Here is a 19,736-nt window from a genome sequence, read left to right as displayed (position 1 = left end):
GGACTTTGAAGCTCTACTCTCTTAGCAACTTTCAAATATACAATACAATATCATTAACCACAGTCACCATGCTGTACATTAAATCCCCATGACTCATTTATTTTATAATTGCGTTTGTACCTTTTTGAACCCCTTGACCCATTTTGTCTACCCCCGACCCCCCACCTCTGGTAAGCACCAATCTGTTCACTATCTAAACAAAGCTTAAATTACCAGCTGTTTGAAGATATTTAGGTGCTCTTAGAATGATGATCTATTTTTTGATCTGATCTTCTGCCTTTGAAATAATGCTAGGAGAGCTGCTCTGGTGGGCTGGGGGAAATCTAACAATCATTTGCAAATGTCAGGTTGGATACCTTTGATTAAAAGATCCAATATAGATCTCAGTCTAGGTAAAACCTAGCCCACCTTTATTCTGGGCTCACCCTTTCCACCCAAAGTGACAGTGGCAGGCGTCACCTCAAGTCACTGTCCCCATTTATACTTAAGGCCAAACAACACAATTTAAGCCTAATTATCTGATGTTAATCCTTATACTGCTCTGGATTTAAACCATACACCTTTTTCATTTTCAAAGCTGGCCTGCAGCCAACAGTAATTGGCTGGGCCTCCCTTCCACTGTAATTTATAACTCATTTTTGGTTAAAAAAAAAAAACAAAACTTCTCCAAGACATATGAAACCATCAGGAGCACTGCCTAACCTGGATGAAGGTGCTTCATGCAGTTTGATGCTGGCGCTACGGTCCCTCCGTACTGGGGCAGGCTCCAAAGTGGGCAGACCCGTGGCTGAGGTGGTGGTTGTCCAAGTTGATGAAACTCGTCTCAGCAAACCAGGGGGCAAACTCCTTCTCAGGCGCTGGGAAGAAGGAGCGTTGATTTTGTTACCAAGCATATTTTCTATCACTAACTTCTATATAGTGAAACAAAATGGGTTTTTAATTGGCAGTGAATTTATTAAACTACCTTGGTTGAATATCATTTACCTAAAATTTGGGCGCTCAGAAATTCAATAAGAAACTCTGGCCAAAATCAATGAATATTATAAAAATAACATTTTGGGGATCTTCATTTCAATGTTTACACAAATATGGGATTGTGGGAAATGAGAATCAATTACCTTTGTGATAATTTTATAGTTATATTAGTTCAATAGGGCTTATACACCTATACACACATCATGTTAGTTAGTCATTATGACCAGTAGATTTTCCTCAAAAGACACTCGTGTGGGACATGGATTAATTTTTATCATCTAGCACAATAGCAGTCGCTATATCAAAGTGTTTATTGATTTATTTTTAATTTCTTGATTCACAAATGACAGGAGCTAAGGGTAAGAGTATAACTCACAAGAGGTACCACCTCTCTTGTGGTTAACATGACTTAAGACAGGCAAGTGGGTAAAGTCTTTAGGACCAGCTCCTCTTAATAGAAGACTCTGCTGGTCGAGCTGTGACCCTCTGTTTGTTATTTCTTTTCCTACCATATCCTAAGTGGGATCTGTGGCACCATCAGCACTCAGGCATGGTTCTGAGCTCAGCAGCATGAGCACTGGCCTCTAACGAGTCTTAATCTTAAAAATCAAAGGGAAGGTAATCTAACACAACTACAGCAATAGTTATAAGAGGCAGGAGCTCAATTCATTTTTTATTTGTGACCAGTTACTCCAAGGAGACCAATTGTGTAGGCAGAGTTTAACAAAGACTCTGTCTGCTCTTCCTGAAGATGGTTAAAACTCTGAGAAGTGAGGATACGGCACCTCAGGATTCAAGAAGACCTCTGATACTAAAGAGTTTCCAAAATCTCTTAAAGATCTGGATATGCATCTTAGAACGTAATTCAATAGGAAGAGAAAAGGTCAAGCACTGTAAATATCAGTATTGTCTGTAAATCTGTCCCTGACTTCATGTCTATTTTGAGGCCCAAGGGAATCAGTTACTCTCTCCCCATTCCTTTATTGTTGTATCATGCTTAGCCGTATCTTTCTCAGAGAAGTAGATGTTCGAAGGAAGCTTAAATAACTTAATTGACAAAGTTGCGTGAAGGACACTGTCCTCAATCAAGAGACTCACAATGGCAAGAACATAGGTGTTACTGACTGACCACCAGCTCCAGAGGACAGCTGCTTGTTTACCAAATAAATAAGCGTGCTGGATGTACCTGAGACCACTGAAATTCTGATTCTTTTTTTTAGTCTTTAGCATGACTTGTTTTTAAGTAATACTGAGGTCTAAACTGGGTCCAGAACCCTATTCCCTAGAGCTTACTTTTGCAAAACTCTTATATGTTATATGTAAGAAGAAGAAAATATATGAATCACAAAGGCCATCTTTTACTTTAAATAATCTAAAATCAACTAGAGCTTTTCTAAGTTCAAAACTTGTTGGGTTTGGGAAAGACATGAGGATACTACGAAGGCTACCATACTAAGAAATCAAAGAGCAAAGGAATCTTGTGTTTCAGAAGGCAACGCATTTTAAACAGAATCCACAAGAGTGGGAGCAGGGATTTTTGCTATTTTTTTTTAAAATTTTTTATCACCACTATATGTTTATCCCACAGAACAAATCCTGGTATAGAGAAGAAAAAAATTTCTTGAACGTCTGAGTAAAAAAAGGTAATGCAAAAAGGTAAATTTTTTTCATTACAGAAAGCTATCACGTGTAAGGATGGAAGTCTTTATGTTTACATTAGCATTACTTTGGTCACCATGACTGACAGACACATCTTTGGGGAGTCACTGATATGAATCTCCATGTGGGTTTGGGGTGATAAGAAAGAGGCCCAGGAGACAGTGGGAAGAAACAGTTTCACCCTTTCAGGAGCATGTCATTCATACCTACCTTGGGAATAGCCAGCTTGTCTTTTTCAGAGCTTTCTTCAGAATCAGAGCAGGTATAGTTTTCACTGAAGGAAACGACGGGGTTCACTCTGGGCTTGTGAATGGCCTGGATGGTGAGCTGCGTGCTGAGAAGGTTGCTCACTGCCCTCAGGGACGTGCACACATTGGGGGGCAGAGAAGGGTCTGCCAGGAGGTCGGTGATGAGACCGTGAGCCTCGCCCATCACGGCAATATCCACAGTGATACTGGTTCCTGGAGACTGAGACACCAAACACAGGAGGTCGGGCGAGAAAGGCCTGAGGTGGGAGGCACAGGGAGGGAAACTGGGCTTTTTCTGAAACGTAGACTGAAGTGACACTAGGGTTGCAGTAAAGTAACATTCAAATCACATTTCTGTTTCAAATTTTGCCAACATTTGCCGTGGCTTTTGCCAGTTTTGTGTTCAGGGCACATTTTTACTGTTAGAACCTATGGAGGCACTTTGAAGAGATACAAAGATAAACACCAGTTTTTAAAAAATAGAAAGTTTCAGGAAACAACAAAAAAATTCATATTGATCACTCCTAATGAAGAGCTCAACATTTTAATGTATATTATTTAGAAAGTGTCCATTGATAGATGAATGGAAAAAGATGTTTTTTATATACACACAAACACACGTACACACACATATACACCCAAAATGGAATACTACTCAGCCATAAAAAAGAAATTTCATTTTGAAAAGCAACACTAATATAGTATAAAATTTTAACTTTAGTAATATTCTAGTGTGATATTTGAGCTGGGTGTGTGATAATTATTCAACTAATATTAGAGATAAGCACAAAAAGCAACTCAACTTGTTGTTCAGATTCACAAATTGTCCCTCTTCTTGTGGTTGGTAAGAACAGAAATTTCAGTTCTGGAATTCCGTGGCACATCTGGCCTATTCTGCCAAACTGCCTATCAGATTCAGAGTTACTACTCTATATTTGCTAAAGAAATGAAGAGCATTAGAAACAGAGGACAGGATCGTTCCTCACCCTGCTGGTCAGGCAGGAACGTAGGCGGGAAGATGTGGGAAAAAGGGAGAGCATGGGCAGGGTCAAGCTTAAGAAAGTAGGTGAAGCTTAAAGACGGCATGCCGATGACTGTTAATACTGGAATGCTACCACAGTATGAGGCACGAGGAACCCACGGAACTGTAAACCGAATAACACGGTGATTGGCGTGAGGTTCTGGAACTTGGCTACTTACATCCCAGTCATGACTTCCTGACCCTACCACTTTCTAGCTGATTGATTTGGCAAGTTAGTAAGCTCTCGGTGCTGTGACTTCTCCATCTGTAAAATGGATGTAGTAGAGTACCAACCTCAGAAGGTAATGATAAGAAGTAAAAGGGAGATTATAGGTAAAGCACTTACTGTTGTGCTGTAAGCGAACAATTATAAGTGTTCAATAATGATAATGATATAAATACTAGAAATAATAATTCTGGAGTTTTTCAATAAGAGGCTATTAGAGATTTGGCTATGTATTTGGGAGAAAATAAAGTTTAATCATTCTTTCACAACAGACTTAAAAATAAACTCCTGAGAGATGAAAAATTTTATAATCTTGGGATTAGGAAGACCGTTAAAAATAATATAAATGGCATAAACTGTCAAGAAAACATCTAACAGATCTGACTAAATGAAGACATAAACTTCTCATAAGCAAATATGTCATAAGCAAAGGTAAAAAACAAATAGTCCATGAGAAAATATCTGCCACCCAGAGAAGATAAAACATATGCAAATAAAAGGCCTTTAAAAAAAATCAATAAAAGATAAACTTGGGAAAAGGAAATGAATGTACAATTCAAACAAAATTTAATAATCAAATATACAAAAGCTACTTGCCTCCTGAATATTTAAGACACAAACTAAAGTAATAAAAAAAAATGTTTACTGGGCTTTCCTGGTGGCGCAGTGGTTGAGAGTCCGCCTGCTGATGCAGGGGACACGGGTTCGTGTCCCGGTCTGGGAAGATCCCACATGCCGCAGAGCGGCTGGGCCCGTGAGCCATGGCCGCTGAGCCTGCGCGTCCGGAGCCTGTGCTCCGTAACGGGAGAGGCCACAACAGTGAGAGGCACGCGTACCGCAAAAAAAAAAAAAAGTTTACTTATTAAATTGCAAAATAATAAAAGACTGCTAGCGCCGAGTATTAGTAATGGTTTGGGGAAATGAGCAGTGAGTAAAAACTAAGCCAATATTATTGCAAAGAAATTCTTGCCGAGTCTATCTATTTATAGTTTAAATGTATATATCCTATAATCTAGCAAGACAATGTAGACATCTAGTCCAAAGAAAAACTACATATATACAAAAATATAAAGATAAGGTCACGAAGGATACTGCAATGCTCTGGTAACAATCAAAGAATGTGGCCATAAATGCATCATCAACAGAGAAATTGTTTAAAAAAGTTATATTACAAATATACTATAAAGTATAATGCACTTATTTAAAAGATTTGGATAGGTCTATAAATGTTTATTTGGAAGAATATTCATAAAATATTGTTTTATTTTTATAAAGTATGTCACAGAAAAAGTGAACATATATTTTTTGCAATCAGAAAAATATGATAATTATGAAAACACCCAACATCTGTGAAGGTATCTAGTCTTCTAATAACTATAAGCAAGGATAAATTATTCTGTAAAGCTATCATATAGAAATTATGTCTTTTCGTACTAGAATAATAAGAGTAGCAATTATAATAATGGTGGATAATAATGGTGACAGCTGGTATTTATTCAGCACAGGGTACAAGGTAGGTACTCTTATTACATTTATTTTTATTAGTCAGAAATAACTTGCCAAGACTTCCCAGTGGCGCAGTGGTTAAGAATCCACCTGCCAATGCAAGGGACACAGATTCGAGCCCTGGTCCAGGAAGATCCCACATGCCACGTAGCAACTAAGCCCGTGTGCCACAACTACTGAGCCTGTGCTCTAGAGCCCGCGAGCAACAACTACTGAGCCCGCAAGCCACAACTACTGAAGCCCACGTGCCTAGGGCCCGTGCTCCACAACAAGAGAAGCCACCGCAATGAGAAGCCCACGCCCCACAACGAAGAGCAGCCCCCGCTTGCCGCAAATAGAGAAAGCCCGCGCGCAGCAACGAAGACCCAACACAGCCAAAAAAATAAATTAATTAAAAATAAATAACTTGCCAAATAACTGAGTCAAAAATAACTCAGAATCAGATAGCTAGAGCATGGAAACGTCAGGCTGCAAACACAAATACATACGCTATTTCCACAGCTCAAGAGCTGAACTAGCAGGTTGAAATAAATACTGAACGTTTTCATTGTACGTTACTAAATATATCTGTAATTATTTAATGCTTTATTTAATCATTGTGCCATGTTTTTCTCTCTTTGTAGGTTTAAATATCTTCCATGAACCAACATGAAAATTTAAGTGTAATATTAATAGCTTTAGGATATATAATTATGTGTATCTCACATTTTTATTTACATTGTTAACTTAAAAAATATTTGTGAGAAATGCCAGTCAATTAGGTTAACATTCCCTTTTAGAAACATATTTTCAAGTGCATCTCTAATTATTATGCTTCTGAAAAACTCACCCAGTGTGATCTTATGAAACAGTAATATTTATTCCTACCCATGTTGTTCTAATAATCTTAAACTAGTACATCACTGTACTATTTCCCTAAAAAAATAAATTTTAAGTCAAACTTTGTACCCAGGACATAAAATTTTAAGATTTTTGACAATAAAATTAACAGTTTATGTTCTAATAGTTAATAGATTTTCTCAAAATGGTCTCAGTACATAAAACTTACAAATCTGAAGAAAAAGTAGAACGTGCTCATTGACAATCATAATTACATTTTAAAATAAATTATTGGTGAGAAAACAAATGCATCTTATAATTCTCTAATTTTATGTCTTTTTTTTAAAGTAATGGATGTATTTCTTATATACTCAGAAAAAAACAAATAACTAAAAATTTAAAAGTAACTTTAAAATAGAAACAGAACTGAAAACTCATCCTTGTAAGCCAATGTTAGTGTTACATAAGAACTTAGAAAACAAGCACATTATGTAATTCAATGTTACTTATCCTGTCTGTAGCTTTTGTGAAAGCGAAGGTCTTCAAGTGAAAAAAAAAAGCAATACTCAGGCCAAGCTGATTTGCTTTGTTGTGCAACAGAAACTAACACGGTATTGTGAAGCAATTACACTCCAATAAAGATCTATTAAAAAAAAAAAAGCATATTACCCATATTGGAATTGGCTAAGAAACCAAACACTTCAACTATTGGAAAAGTCTCCCTACTGTTATAAAGTCAGGTCTTTGTTTTATTAGTTTTACTATTTAAAAATTAAAATTGTGTAACAATTCAAAGTTGTATCACGCATAAGAAGTTATCATCAGTTTTTGACTCAAATAATGAAAGGCTTCAATGAGGCATGAAATCTAAAACCAACAATCAGATTTGTTTGCCACAAACTTGCCAAGGCTAACCACACACGAAATGATGAAAGACTGAAAGATAGATGGGCTGCTGTTTCAATAAACAGCAGGCAAATTATAAAGACCCAGGCACATCCAGGGAGTCACTAGAAAGGAATTTCAGGGGAGAGGGGCTTAGGCTGATTGGTAGTGTTTTTTCATCACATGATACAAAATATGAAACAACACAGAGTGACTCACACACAGGGTATTTCCACACCTATTCAGCTTTCAAAATAATATAATTCAATTTCTAGGTATACCAAATAACACTCGGAAAAAAATTTCATTTAACTGGTGAAATCTTAGCTAGTGATAATAAACACTAAAGGTTAAGTTTATACTAAAGCTACTTTAAAGGAAAGTCTTAAGCTAACAGCCTGAAATCATCTTTGAGTGCAATAACCAACTCTACTGAGCATAAAACCACAGTTGAGTCTTTTTACGGTGCATATAATCAAACGAATCTTTTCCTTGAAAAGAGTGACCAAGCAATAAAAAACATTTTACTTTGCAGGCTCTCCTTATAATGGAAATACTTATATTTAGCATTTAGGAAAATGCAAGTAAAATTTCCTGGGCACTATTTAAACGACACCCAAATGTGGATTGCCACCTCTAAACTGAAAATCTGGAATTTAAATATGATAAACAGTGGAATAAAGTGCAGTTTTATATATCAAGCCTAAAATAACTGATTCTTTTGGTAAATCCACCACTTTGCAAAGCAACCCGTTCTTTCAGCATCTTCCTTTCCCCCCTTTATCTTCTTCCAGTCTACTTCACCATCTCCAGGATGTCCTATGCAACGCTGGTTGCTGTGGTAACAATCTAGCTTGCTTCCAAGTTACTTCACTCAACATAAACCGAGGGCCAAGAAAATCTGGAGTCAGAGATAAGTTAAAGAAACAATAACAAATACACTTAGAAATAACATTAGATGTAACTCCTAGACTGGGCATGTATCAATTCAATTACAGAAATTTTGTTTTTACTGTCACTACTTCTGTGGTAAAACTTTGAAATTACAGTTGTGGTATGATAAAGGGGGAAAGCTTTGAAAATGTGTAGCGGTCAGAAAAAACTTGCACTCTATAAAGGAAGGGCATCTAAATTTCTAAACCACCATAAGCTGCAAATTATGAAAAATTTAGCAAATAAATCTATGTGGTCAAACGACTACTAGAATGTAAAACAAAATTATATATCTTTAAGGAACGTGACAGATTATTTACTGTGGCACTGTGTTTGGGTTTCTATCAACATATTGTTCAGAAATGGAGAATTTCTAAAAGAAAAATATCATTAAGAAGTCTTACGAAATAACTACTGGAACAAGGTAAATGAAAACAAAGAAGTAAACAAACATCATTTCACTCCAAGAAAGTGAAAGTGCCCAAGTGGGAAATCAGAAAGGGTTTGGGAAAGTTGATGTCAACAGCAATTACCGATTCAAAATGATTACGGAGATTATCTGGTATAGAGGGTGGGGTGAAGATAAGGCATGCAATTCTTGACAACTTTTTTGGGGGGACAGCACCAGTATAGTCACGTTATAGCTCTTCTCCCTATGCATTTTGAAGCAAAGATTAAACTGATAACTTAATGAAATAGGTTAAATACATCCCTGCCCACGGGCAGAAGATGTAATAATTCTCAAGTCTTCCGACTTAGTGAATCATTTGATGTGTCACTTGCTTTGGACATTAATTTATTCTAACTGGAGGAAAAGAATTGGAAGCAGCACAAAAGCCTCTCTTCATAATTCTACATGAAACTCAAAGATAGGTTATAAACGCAAAAGCACTAGAACTGATATAATTATCTCCATAACCTAGTTGAGATGGTTTATCCCACAAATTAGGCCACTTTTTTTTGTTGTTCAGTATTTTAAGTTTTATGATGGTTTCCAAAACCAACCATGGCTTTTCTCTAGGCGATACTGTATCCGTTGGAGCCCTCGGGCTCTGCCCCTGCAAAATCAGAGAACTCGCCTTTATCTTTCTAAGATCCCTCCCAATTCTGTAAGCCTAAAGCATTTCTTTACATAACATACATACACACACAAACATCAAAGAAGAATCAAATAATTTTAAAACTTATTTCTTGGCTCATTAAGAATTTTAAATTTTTTAAAAAGGTTCTGATTTATTTACTTTTAAATTTTATTTTACTGAAGTGTAGTTGACCTATAACGTTGCATTAATTTCTGCTGTACAGCAAGGTGATTCAGAGATATATATAAACTCTTTTTCATATTCTTTTCCATTATGGTTTATAATAGGATATTGAATGTAGTTCCCTGTGCTATACAGACATAAAAAACCTTTTAAAATTATTATGTAGACTTCGAAAAGTCCTTGTTTCACCAATTGCTAATCTTACTCAAGCTTCACCTTCTAACTTATTATTGACTCACTGATGGCTGTTTCCCTCCCATGGTAAAACGTCTAATGTACACCAAGTACTTATGGGGAATAGACTATTTTCTAGAACTTCCACTCCCAATAGTTGAGTTGCACATTTGCCAAGTGTCAGTTTTGTTTGGTCCTAAATCTGTTTAGGCCAGTTGCAACTATCACTGTAACTTACATATGCTAATAAAATATCTATAAACCAGTGATATGTGAGTAAACAATGGAACAGTTTCTTTAAAAACTAAGTTGAATAATTTTAAAGACTTCATAAACAGACTCATAAAGATGAGGCCCCGACAGTGATTTCTGTTAAATTAAGTAGGGGTGATATAACTGTAAAGATTCAAGAAGAAAACGATAATGTGCCTGAAAGATTTTCAACTCAGAACGCTTCCAAATGGCTGTCATTTCTACTGTAAAAAAAAAAAAAAAAACAAAGCAAAACAAAACCAACCCTGAAGCTCGTAGTCATATACCATGAAGTATGGGTGTGCTGCATGTAACATAACTTGGAACTCTAATCAATATAGTGAAAATATACCCAAAGAGAAACATTCTTGTCTCTTCATCACAAATGTGTGAAATCTACATATTCATATGTATCAAGTTAAAATATCAACATATTGCTAGAGATATGGAAAATATGTTGTATTTTTATGATTCTCTGCTTTAAAAACTTTTAAAATTAACAGATCAACTACTGATTAAGAGGGCTCCATACTATTTAAACCCAACACATTCTTTCACTTGAAATGAGACATAATATAATAGCTACATTAAAGCTATGCACTACCACTCCTGGAACAAGGGATAAGAAGTGAAGTTTGGTTTATGAATTAACACGTGATGTACAAATAGGTACAAGTGTATATTTTCATCATGTATGTAATTTGGGAGGTCGTATATGTGAGAAGTTGGAAGCAAAGGTATAACAAATTGGGATATAAGAGAGGAAGTTTTATTCATTCATCAATATCAAATTTTTATTTTATGAGGTAGTACGTGGAGCCTTTAAGAACACAGGATCTAGAGCCAGACTGCCGGTGTTCAAATTTCAGATCTGGTGAGAACTGGGGAAAGTCACTTATCTCCTTAGCTCCTGTTTTCTCATCTCTAAAAAGAGGGCAATAATAATGCCTCCTGTATAGTATTATTAATGATTCAATGGGATCAGGCACTTAAAGACCTCAGTAGAGTGCTTGGCCTCCAGTACATGTTTGAAAAATATTATATGGCACCACCATCATTATTATTATTGCATTGAAAAAGATTATGTGCAAAAAGGGCTGTATATGTATGTGTGTGTTTGTCTACTACATACACTGGGTCAGTAGTTTCTTTATAAATGAAGACAGCATAGAGATATCATTTCTCTACTGACAAAACAAAACAACAAATGCAAAAACTTAGTTTCACTTTTTATTCTAGGTAAATATAGTCATAAAGATTGTATCCCCTACTCCTATATACTCAGAGTAGTTCTGAGATTAATTTTAGGCTCTTAGAAAGTAATTGCACAGAAGTCCTGGTTTCAGTTAATATGGTTGACTCCACTGGTAGGATTTATAACACACTACGTGAAAGGAATTCTAAAAGCAGGCATCTTAGCTCCATTGTTGGAAGTCTTTTCTTTTTCTTTCTTTCTATTTAGTCATCTTGGGAGACACCCTGGGAGGCAAACACGACATGGGAAGAACATTCTCAGGGTGAAAAGGGAATTGGGATAAGGGAGGAATAAACAGTGTAAGGGATGACACATAAAAGGAGTCACTGGGACTTTTCTTACCCAGCTTTGGTCCTAATGCTGGGAAAAGATGCCTGATAGGCTTTGGGAAGCTGTGTCATCCTATTTCTCTAAAGCAGTTTTCCACCCCTTGCCCTCCAAATCTTTCTCTCTGATACCAGGAAGCAGTCTCTTAGTCTAAATTCATTTAGAAGATGAGCTGGATTCAATAAATGATCTTTGGTGCATTACTGGGTCTGACCTCAGAGCCAGCAGAATTGCATATGTGTTTATACTTTCATAGGACCCATTTATAATTTTAGACTTCAAGTTGGTTGGGAAATTTTTAAAAAATGAAATCATGTGAAAATTTTGCAGTAACTCATTGTAGGCTGAACCTTGGCTAAATGTCATCCTAAGGAAGCAGATGTTTGCTTATTTTAATTTTCTGGCAGGGAATATGAGTTGACCTTTGGATTTTCTCCTTAAGATAATATGTATGTACAGTAGGAGGAAAACATACAGGGCCCTTCATCAAACTGCTTTCTAAAAACATCTCAGTTGGTCGGGACTCATTTGAGATGTGAGACACAGCAAACTCCAGCAGTTACCAGAATTCTTAACCTCCTTCTCTTTTGATGGTCAGAGAACATTCCATGTCACCAAATAGGATGTAGTACATGGCCTTGTGTCCTTATATATTTCCCTACATTCTGTCTGCAAATAAGCCCCAAAGTGTTAAAATTGTCCCTCTGTTTATGTTTTCTAAGATCTTCCAGACACTAGCAAATTCACCCAACAACCTCAAAAATAACAACTATCACAGAATACTGTTTTATTATTTAGGAAATAAAATATACTTATGAAATCGCTTACTCAAGGAAGCACCCATATCTCTGAGAAGATAACCTTAGCTGCCTTTGACTTCCAGGCTGGTTCTCTCTGTTTCTTCTAATTATAAAAAGATGAGGTGGCTGGAAAAGCTAGGAGGAATTCAGGTAATACTGTTCCTGGGACTGCTCAGGCAAATGAACTGGGAAGGCTTGGTTAAGTGTAAGTTGCTATGTAAATAAAAAGCATGATTATTTCTGTTAGTGGAAGAAACTGGATTCTCTGATTGAGCACAAGCTTGTAAATATTACAGAAAAGAATCAGAGTCTCTGAAATAAGTATGAACTCCTAAAGGTGATGAATTCTGATGGTCTTTTGTTTGTTGAATTTTAAGAATTGCTGTTAAACTTGAACTTGAGGTTTCTGTTCGCTTAGCCTAGAAACAATTTCTGTGAACAACAGATGGCAGTATCCTGCCTTTAAAAAAGAACTCCAGTTGTCTGAACTCTTTGAATGAGTGCTCTTCCCTCATTAACAGACACAGTTTAGTTTCTTTTTTCATACAAAAAAAGAAAACACAAAAACTAAAACCAAAACAAAACACAAAAACCTTACATAAGACTATTGGTAGAAAGTAATATAAAAATCTTAAGTTGTGTTATATCTCTCAGGATCATTGTTAAAGTGAAACTGGAACTACATCCTTAATAATTTTTGTCTCAATTACAAACATTTTGGCTCTGTTACCTTTCTCCATTTTTATAAGCTACCCAAGGCAAACATGACCCATTTTCATACACAATTTGATATAAATTTTTCCACGTGTAATTCTCTACTATGATTAAAAGATTCCTAAAACTAAACCATCAAAATGCACATTTAACGCAAGGGTCTTGTGAGCCTTCACTGGCATTTTCTTTATCTCCACTGTGTTATCACCAGATTCTTTGCCACCTCATGTGCAGTGGGCACTTACTCGATGCTGCCGATTTGCTTCCACTACTGTTGACCTGGGAGATCTTCCCCTGTACTCTTGCAGTAGCATCCACTCTGGTTGCCATATGAATGCCTGTTGAGGCACTCCTGTACTTCATCCACTGGAAGCACCAAAACCAAAAACAAACAGCTGAAAAACCCTGGGAGCTGTAACTTCCGAGAAACCTTCCACCTCTGAGCAGTTCTCACATGTAGTCAGAGAACCTCTCTCACTGTATTTCCGACAGTTTTCCGTTCAGCTTTTGGTACGTGATCATTTGATGAAAGTTGGTCTTCCTCTTTTAGGCTGAAAGTTTTAGGAGTACAAAGGCAATGCTAATTTTTGTTTACCAGTTTAACCCCGGAGCCTCACGTACTATCTGGTACTTTTTAGGCACTCAGTGACATCAGGAATGAGTTAAGTCATAAGTAGCATTCTCCAAACCTCTCAAGATAAGTAAATTTCCTCTCTCCAGTTCTATGTCTTAAAGAAATATAGAGACAAACAAATTATATTGTCCAAGGTATTTCCTTAAAACAAATAACTGAATTTTCTTGAAGCCATCCTAAAACATTTAACCTTCTAGTACAATTTCATGTTCTAATCTTAAAGTTAAATAAAATATCGAGAATTGTTAGACTGTAATACTGAAATCGTGAATAAAAATTATATTCAACAAACTGATTCTGGAATAACTACTATCCAGAAAATAATGAAACTGTTGAAGAGAAGTAATAGTACTGATAAAAAGAAGCAACTCTACATTTTTCTATAATCTGCCACATGTATGAAAAGAGTAAGTACAGGATTGAGGTATATGGATTAATATTTTCTGGAAAAGACAAAAAGCTTAAAAGGACTGGAGGGAGAAAGAGAATCGCCTTTTGGGGACCTTCAGTGAAGGTCAGAGTGCTTCAGGTTGAAAAGCATGTCGTCTGTGAACAGCATGCTGACTATAGTTAATAATACTGTATTGTATATTTGAAAGTTGCTAAGATAGTAGATCTTAAAAGTTTTCATCACAGGAAAATAAATTTGTTAACTACATATCGTGATGGATGTTAACTCCACTAGCTGTGGTGATCATTTAGCAACATACACAAATATCGAACGTTATACACCTGAAACTAATATAGTGTTATGTGTCGATTATATCTAAATTTATTTAAAAAAAGAAGAAAAGGGTGTGTCTGGAGAGATTTGAGGGAATATATCAAGACAGGAAGATGAGCCAAATTCAAGAGCTTTGATGAGCTACTAAAGGCCATGAGAAACCCTGCAGGGTGGTGATGTTATCGGTATGTATAAAGTAAGAAGTTAGGCTGATTTTCAGGCTTTGGGCTTGGGCAGATGGGCAGCTAAGAATATTTCCCCAAGTTATTGGAGAAGAAAGAAGCTTTGGTGTGGATGTCGAGATACACATCTTTGAGTAACTATGTGATGTTCACAGGACGATTCCAGTTGCACTTCAGGAGGGACACCTGAACTGGAAATACGCATTTGGGTATTGACGCCATAGACATGGCCATTTCCATAGCACTTCCGTGGGAGTGTATAAGGAGAAAGAGAAGTGGACCGAGGGCAGAGCCATAATCAATATCAACTTTTAAGGTCTGGGGGGAGAGAAACCCACAAAGAAAAATGAGAAGGAACAACTGAAAACTAAGAGTGTAGGGTCAAACGGGCCAAGGGAATGCTTTTGTCAAGAGGGGAGGAGTGGTCAGCAGAGACCGATGAATTTGAGAGATTAATAAATTTTGGAAAATATCCATTAGTTTAGTGTCTGGAAAGTCACTCATGACATTGGAGAGAACAGCCTCAGTGAAGTACTGAGGTTACGAGTCACACTGCAATCAACTGAGCAAGGAAAGGAAGATATGAAAATGAAGACAATGTAGACAACTCTTCAGTGAAAACCAGCTGCACAATGGACGACAGAGATCTGTCTGCATCTAGAGGGAAAACAGGTTCTAAAGAGCTGGTGAGCAAGTGAGCATGCAAAAATGTCGAAGCGGGGAGGGTCCCACTAGTGTGAGGGGTTTAAAATGCAGTAAAGACAATGGGATGATAAATGGATCAAGGTGCAAGAGAAGAAAGCAAAGGATGGGGGGACTAACCTTTCACCATAGGGCATCTTTCTCATGGTGACAGTGAGAGAGAAGAATGTTTGTAGACTTGCAGGTGAGAAGTTGGAGTTCTTACCCTTTGGCTTTTATTTACTCTGTAAATTAGTCCTGAGTCCCTGGTTGAGAAAGTAAATCAGGCAATGTTGAGGTTAGAGGTGCAAAAGAGAACGAAGAATGTTTTGAAAGAGGAATGAGAAGGAGCTGGCTAGATTCTCTGGCGATCCTGAAGGTCCAGCTGAGTTTGGAGACCATGGATTCCAATATGTTTTCTGTGTACTTTCCAGGGTTGCTTGGCATGAAGTTTTATATGAAAAGGCAATGAACTGAAAACAGGAAGGGTCTGCCAGATGGGAAAGAAAGATTGGACAATTGGACTGGAGATCCTGGTGAGGTAGAAGAACAGGTGCAGGGTAGGTGAGAGAGCAGAAAAGCTTGAAGAAGCATCGCATCAGAACGTGGGGTGGTGTGTTTGCATGAGAAAGATGGATGCAGGATTCCATGAGCACACTAGTCTCTCAGGCAGGGAAGGTTTCTGCTTTCTATTAGCAGAAAATAAGGTTGAAAAGGAAATATGAGGCTAGATTTCAGATGCTGATGAATGAAAAGCAAAGTTTTCTACTTCTGTCAGTTGGTAACTGAGTGATGAAAGACGTCTGAGAAGGAAAATGATGTAATCCAAGAGTGCACAGGGCTTGAGGAGGGTGAAGTTGTGGCACAGAGGGAGGCAGATTTGACCAAGGCTGCCACAATAACCACCGTGCAGAAACTGGGACACTTGCAGCATGAATAACCAGGAAGGGAAGGGTAAGTAAGAGTAACATCAAGGAGAATCAGTTGCCCTTGTAATGTGATTGGATATTGGGACCTGAAAAATTGCAATCTATTTGTTCCTGTAATAGTTGTCTTTACTCTGTCCACAATATTCTCTCAGTTCCTTCTTCCAGAAATTTCTTCAAGTGCCCCTGCCCTCACAAAACAAAATGTGGATAGTTCACTTGTGAATGTATAAGTCCATATTGGGTCTGACCAATTATCTTTAAAAAAGTTTGCTTTTGGATTTATTATGGTAGTAACCCTTCACAACGTTAAACAACCAAGGAGGTGAGTGGATACTCTTAAGACCCCAAATTATTTTAATACAGCATTAAACACTTCATAAATGTATTTTAAAAACTTAATACATTTCAGTTTCTACAACTAATCAAAGATACCATCAATTAACTAATAAGGCTTACAAAGTTATAAATAGATCAAATGTTAAAACACTTGTAAATCAAGTTTTTTGGAGCTTAGAATGCATTTTTCTAGAGAAATAATACTATTGTATAGGCTAATCCTAGGTTAGCTCATGAAAGTTTATACAACCACTTAATAATAGATATGACAGCATTTTTTCTTTGTTCATTGCAAATGCACTCTCTTTCAATTACATTGTGATATTTTTAGAGACAAAATACATTTTATCAATGGTGTGATTCTACAAACAAATGCTGGAGAGGGTGTGCAGAAAAGGAATCCTTCTTGCACTGTTGGTGGGAATGTAAATTGATACAGCCACTATGGAGAACAGTATGGAGGTTCCTTAAAAAACTAGAAACAGAACTACCATATGACCCAGCAATCCCACTACTGGGCATACACCCAGAGAAAACCATAATTCAAAAAGACACATGCACCCCAATGTTCACTGCAGCACTATTTACAATAGCCAGGACATGGAAACAACCTAAACATCCATCAACAGAGGAATGGGTAATGAAGATGTTGTCCATATATACAATGGAATATTACTCAGCCATAAAAAGGAACGAAATTGGGTCATTCGTAGAGATATGGATGGACCTAGAGACCGTCATACAGAGTGAAGTAAATCACAAAGAGGAAAACAAATATCGTATATTAATGCATACATGTGGAACCTGAAAAAATTGGTAATAGACGACCTTATTTACAAAGCAGAAATAGAGACACAGACATAGAGAACAAACATATGGATACCAAGGGGGGAGGCGGAGGGTGGGATGAATTGGGAGATGGGGATTGACATATATACACTATTTTTTTTTCACGGAAACATACATTCTTATTCTTTTATTTTTTAAAATATCTTTATTGGAGTATAATTGCTTTACAATGGTGTGTTAGTTTCTGCTTTATAACAAAGTGAATCAGCTACACATATACATGTATCCCCATATCTCCTCCCTCTTGCGTCTCCCCCCCACCCTCCCTATCCCACCCCTCTAGGTGGTCACAAAGCACCGAGCTGATCTCCCTGTGCTATGCGGCTGCTTCCCACTAGCTATCTATTTTACATTTGGCAGTGTATATATGTCCATGCCTCTCTCTCACTTCACCCAGCTTACCCTTCCCCCTCCCTGTGTCCTCAAGTCCATTCTCTACGTCTGTGTCTTTATTCCTGTCCTGCCCTGGTATTTGTTTTTCTCTTTCTGACTTACTTCATCCTGTATGACAGACTCGAAGTCCATCCACCTCACTACAAATAACTCAATTTCATTTCTTTTTATGGATATATATATTATTGATACTATGTGTAAGATAGATAACTAGTGAGAACCTACTGTTCTCACAGGGAACTCTACTCAATGCTCTGTGGTGACCTAAATGGGAAGGAAATCCAAAAAAGAGGGGATATATATATACAAATAGCTGATTCACTTTTCTGTACAGTAGAAACTAACAGAACGTTGTAAAACAACTATACTCCAATAAAATTTTTTTTTAAAAAAGGAGTATGGAGGCACTGGGATACAGCCATTTCTGCCTCATTTATTCAACAAATATTAATTGAACGTCTACTGGGTACCTGATACTGTCCACACCCTAGGGCTACAGAGATGAATAGGTCTGGGCTGCTGCCCTCAAGCAACTTCCCGTCTAGTGGAAGACATTCAGGGGGCTGAAAGGGATCAGAGGATAAAAGAGGAAACTGGGGGAACCCCGTGGATGTATCACCACTGCCTCTGGTTATTAGGAGAGTGAAAGAAGTTGTTTCTCAACATGCAAATAGGTCTCAAAACATCCGACCATGTGGTTTTTTCCATACAGACTTTGAAAATGGCTGCCCTGAACTGAGTCGCCATTCTCATCCATATCTCCTCCCCAAGTAGGATTTAAAAAAAAATAAAGCAATTCTCCAGAGAAGACAAGCGCGAGAGGGAAGAGGAACTGGTTACAAAGATACTCATCACTCAAATACAGAAACCACTGATTTCTGGGCATTTCCCTCAAAATCTTCAGACCTTGGAACTCATAGCTCCAGTACCCAAGTCTCAAGTAGGAAACATGGATTTCAGGCCTCATCAGCTTCCCATCCCCCAGTAAACAGTAGGAAACCTGAAGCCCCCTTGCCTCTTAGAGGACTTGAGGGTCTCTTCCTGCTGACTGGTTTTAAGGGATGGGGTGAGCTGATCGGTGAATAATTTGGCATATAGAGAAGATTTGTGTAAACTATTAAAAGCTTATAATATCACTTCTTGATTTTCCAGAAGGCAACCCACAACTCTAAAAATTACATTATTAAGGGAGTGACTTTCAAAAAGTTTGAAACTAGTGCACAAAAGGTTAAGTAACTTCCCCAAAGTTACACAGGTAGTAAGTGGCAGAGGTGGAATTCCAATCCAGGAAGTCTGAACCTATACTATTAATCAAATCGCTAAGCTGCCCATCAGTACTTTGGGTAACTGTTCCTACGTACGGCTATCTACTTTTAACGATATGAAAGTATCTTTGTCAATTTGCAGCACACTGCTAGCTGTGCAAATTCTTCTTTCAATTAATTACCAACTTAGGTTCTCGTTATCAAGGGGAACTTATTAACGTCATCAGTAAACTCCAAGAATTCCTGGTATACTCCCTTCCTACACATCTTTTTTGAAAATCAAATGAGACTCTTCCCAGAACTAAGTCTTAAGGAAGACTCCACTATTAATAATTTTCCACCAAGAAAAATGCCATTTATTCTTTTTCCCCGTTTCTCCCACTTGAGCCAGATCTCTTATAATATTTGCTTCTGGAAGGAAAAACTAGTGGGCTTTTGTGGAGACTTCTCTTGCTAATAGAAAAGCATCTGTCTTCATTTTCCTTTTAGGTGGTAATGAAAATAAAATTTTATAATGTATCTGTCTACAAGTCTGGGTTAATTACTTCAGTTTAAGAAACTGGTTTTAGTTATAATCTGATTATATTCAGAATGTTATGAGACATTCGGATAATAAATATGATTATCTTTGGGTCAGCAGATCCCAGTAGCTCACCAAGATATTTCACAGGCAGAGGTTGGGCA

The 19,736-nt window shown here is 37.3% G+C and overlaps 1 protein-coding gene across 1 annotated transcript in view; it reads right to left on the bottom strand.

Moving 5' to 3' along the window:
• Positions 1–19,736, bottom strand: part of PDE3A (phosphodiesterase 3A) — a 307,539-nt gene that overhangs the window by 56,409 nt on the left and 231,394 nt on the right. Inside the window, exons 3-4 of the mRNA XM_029205257.1 lie at positions 2,845–3,102; positions 703–857 (exon numbers count right to left, since the gene is read on the bottom strand). Of these exons, the coding sequence (XP_029061090.1) occupies positions 703–857; positions 2,845–3,102 (413 nt within the window). The remainder of the gene's footprint in view (positions 1–702; positions 858–2,844; positions 3,103–19,736) is intronic.

The sequence above is a fragment of the Monodon monoceros genome, unplaced genomic scaffold, assembly GCF_005190385.1.
Source record: "Monodon monoceros isolate NGI ecotype Baffin Bay Population unplaced genomic scaffold, NGI_Narwhal_1 Super_Scaffold_6, whole genome shotgun sequence".
Taxonomy (NCBI): domain Eukaryota; kingdom Metazoa; phylum Chordata; class Mammalia; order Artiodactyla; family Monodontidae; genus Monodon; species Monodon monoceros.
Note: the sequence above shows the minus strand (reverse complement) of the source record. Positions and strands in the feature narration are given on the sequence as shown.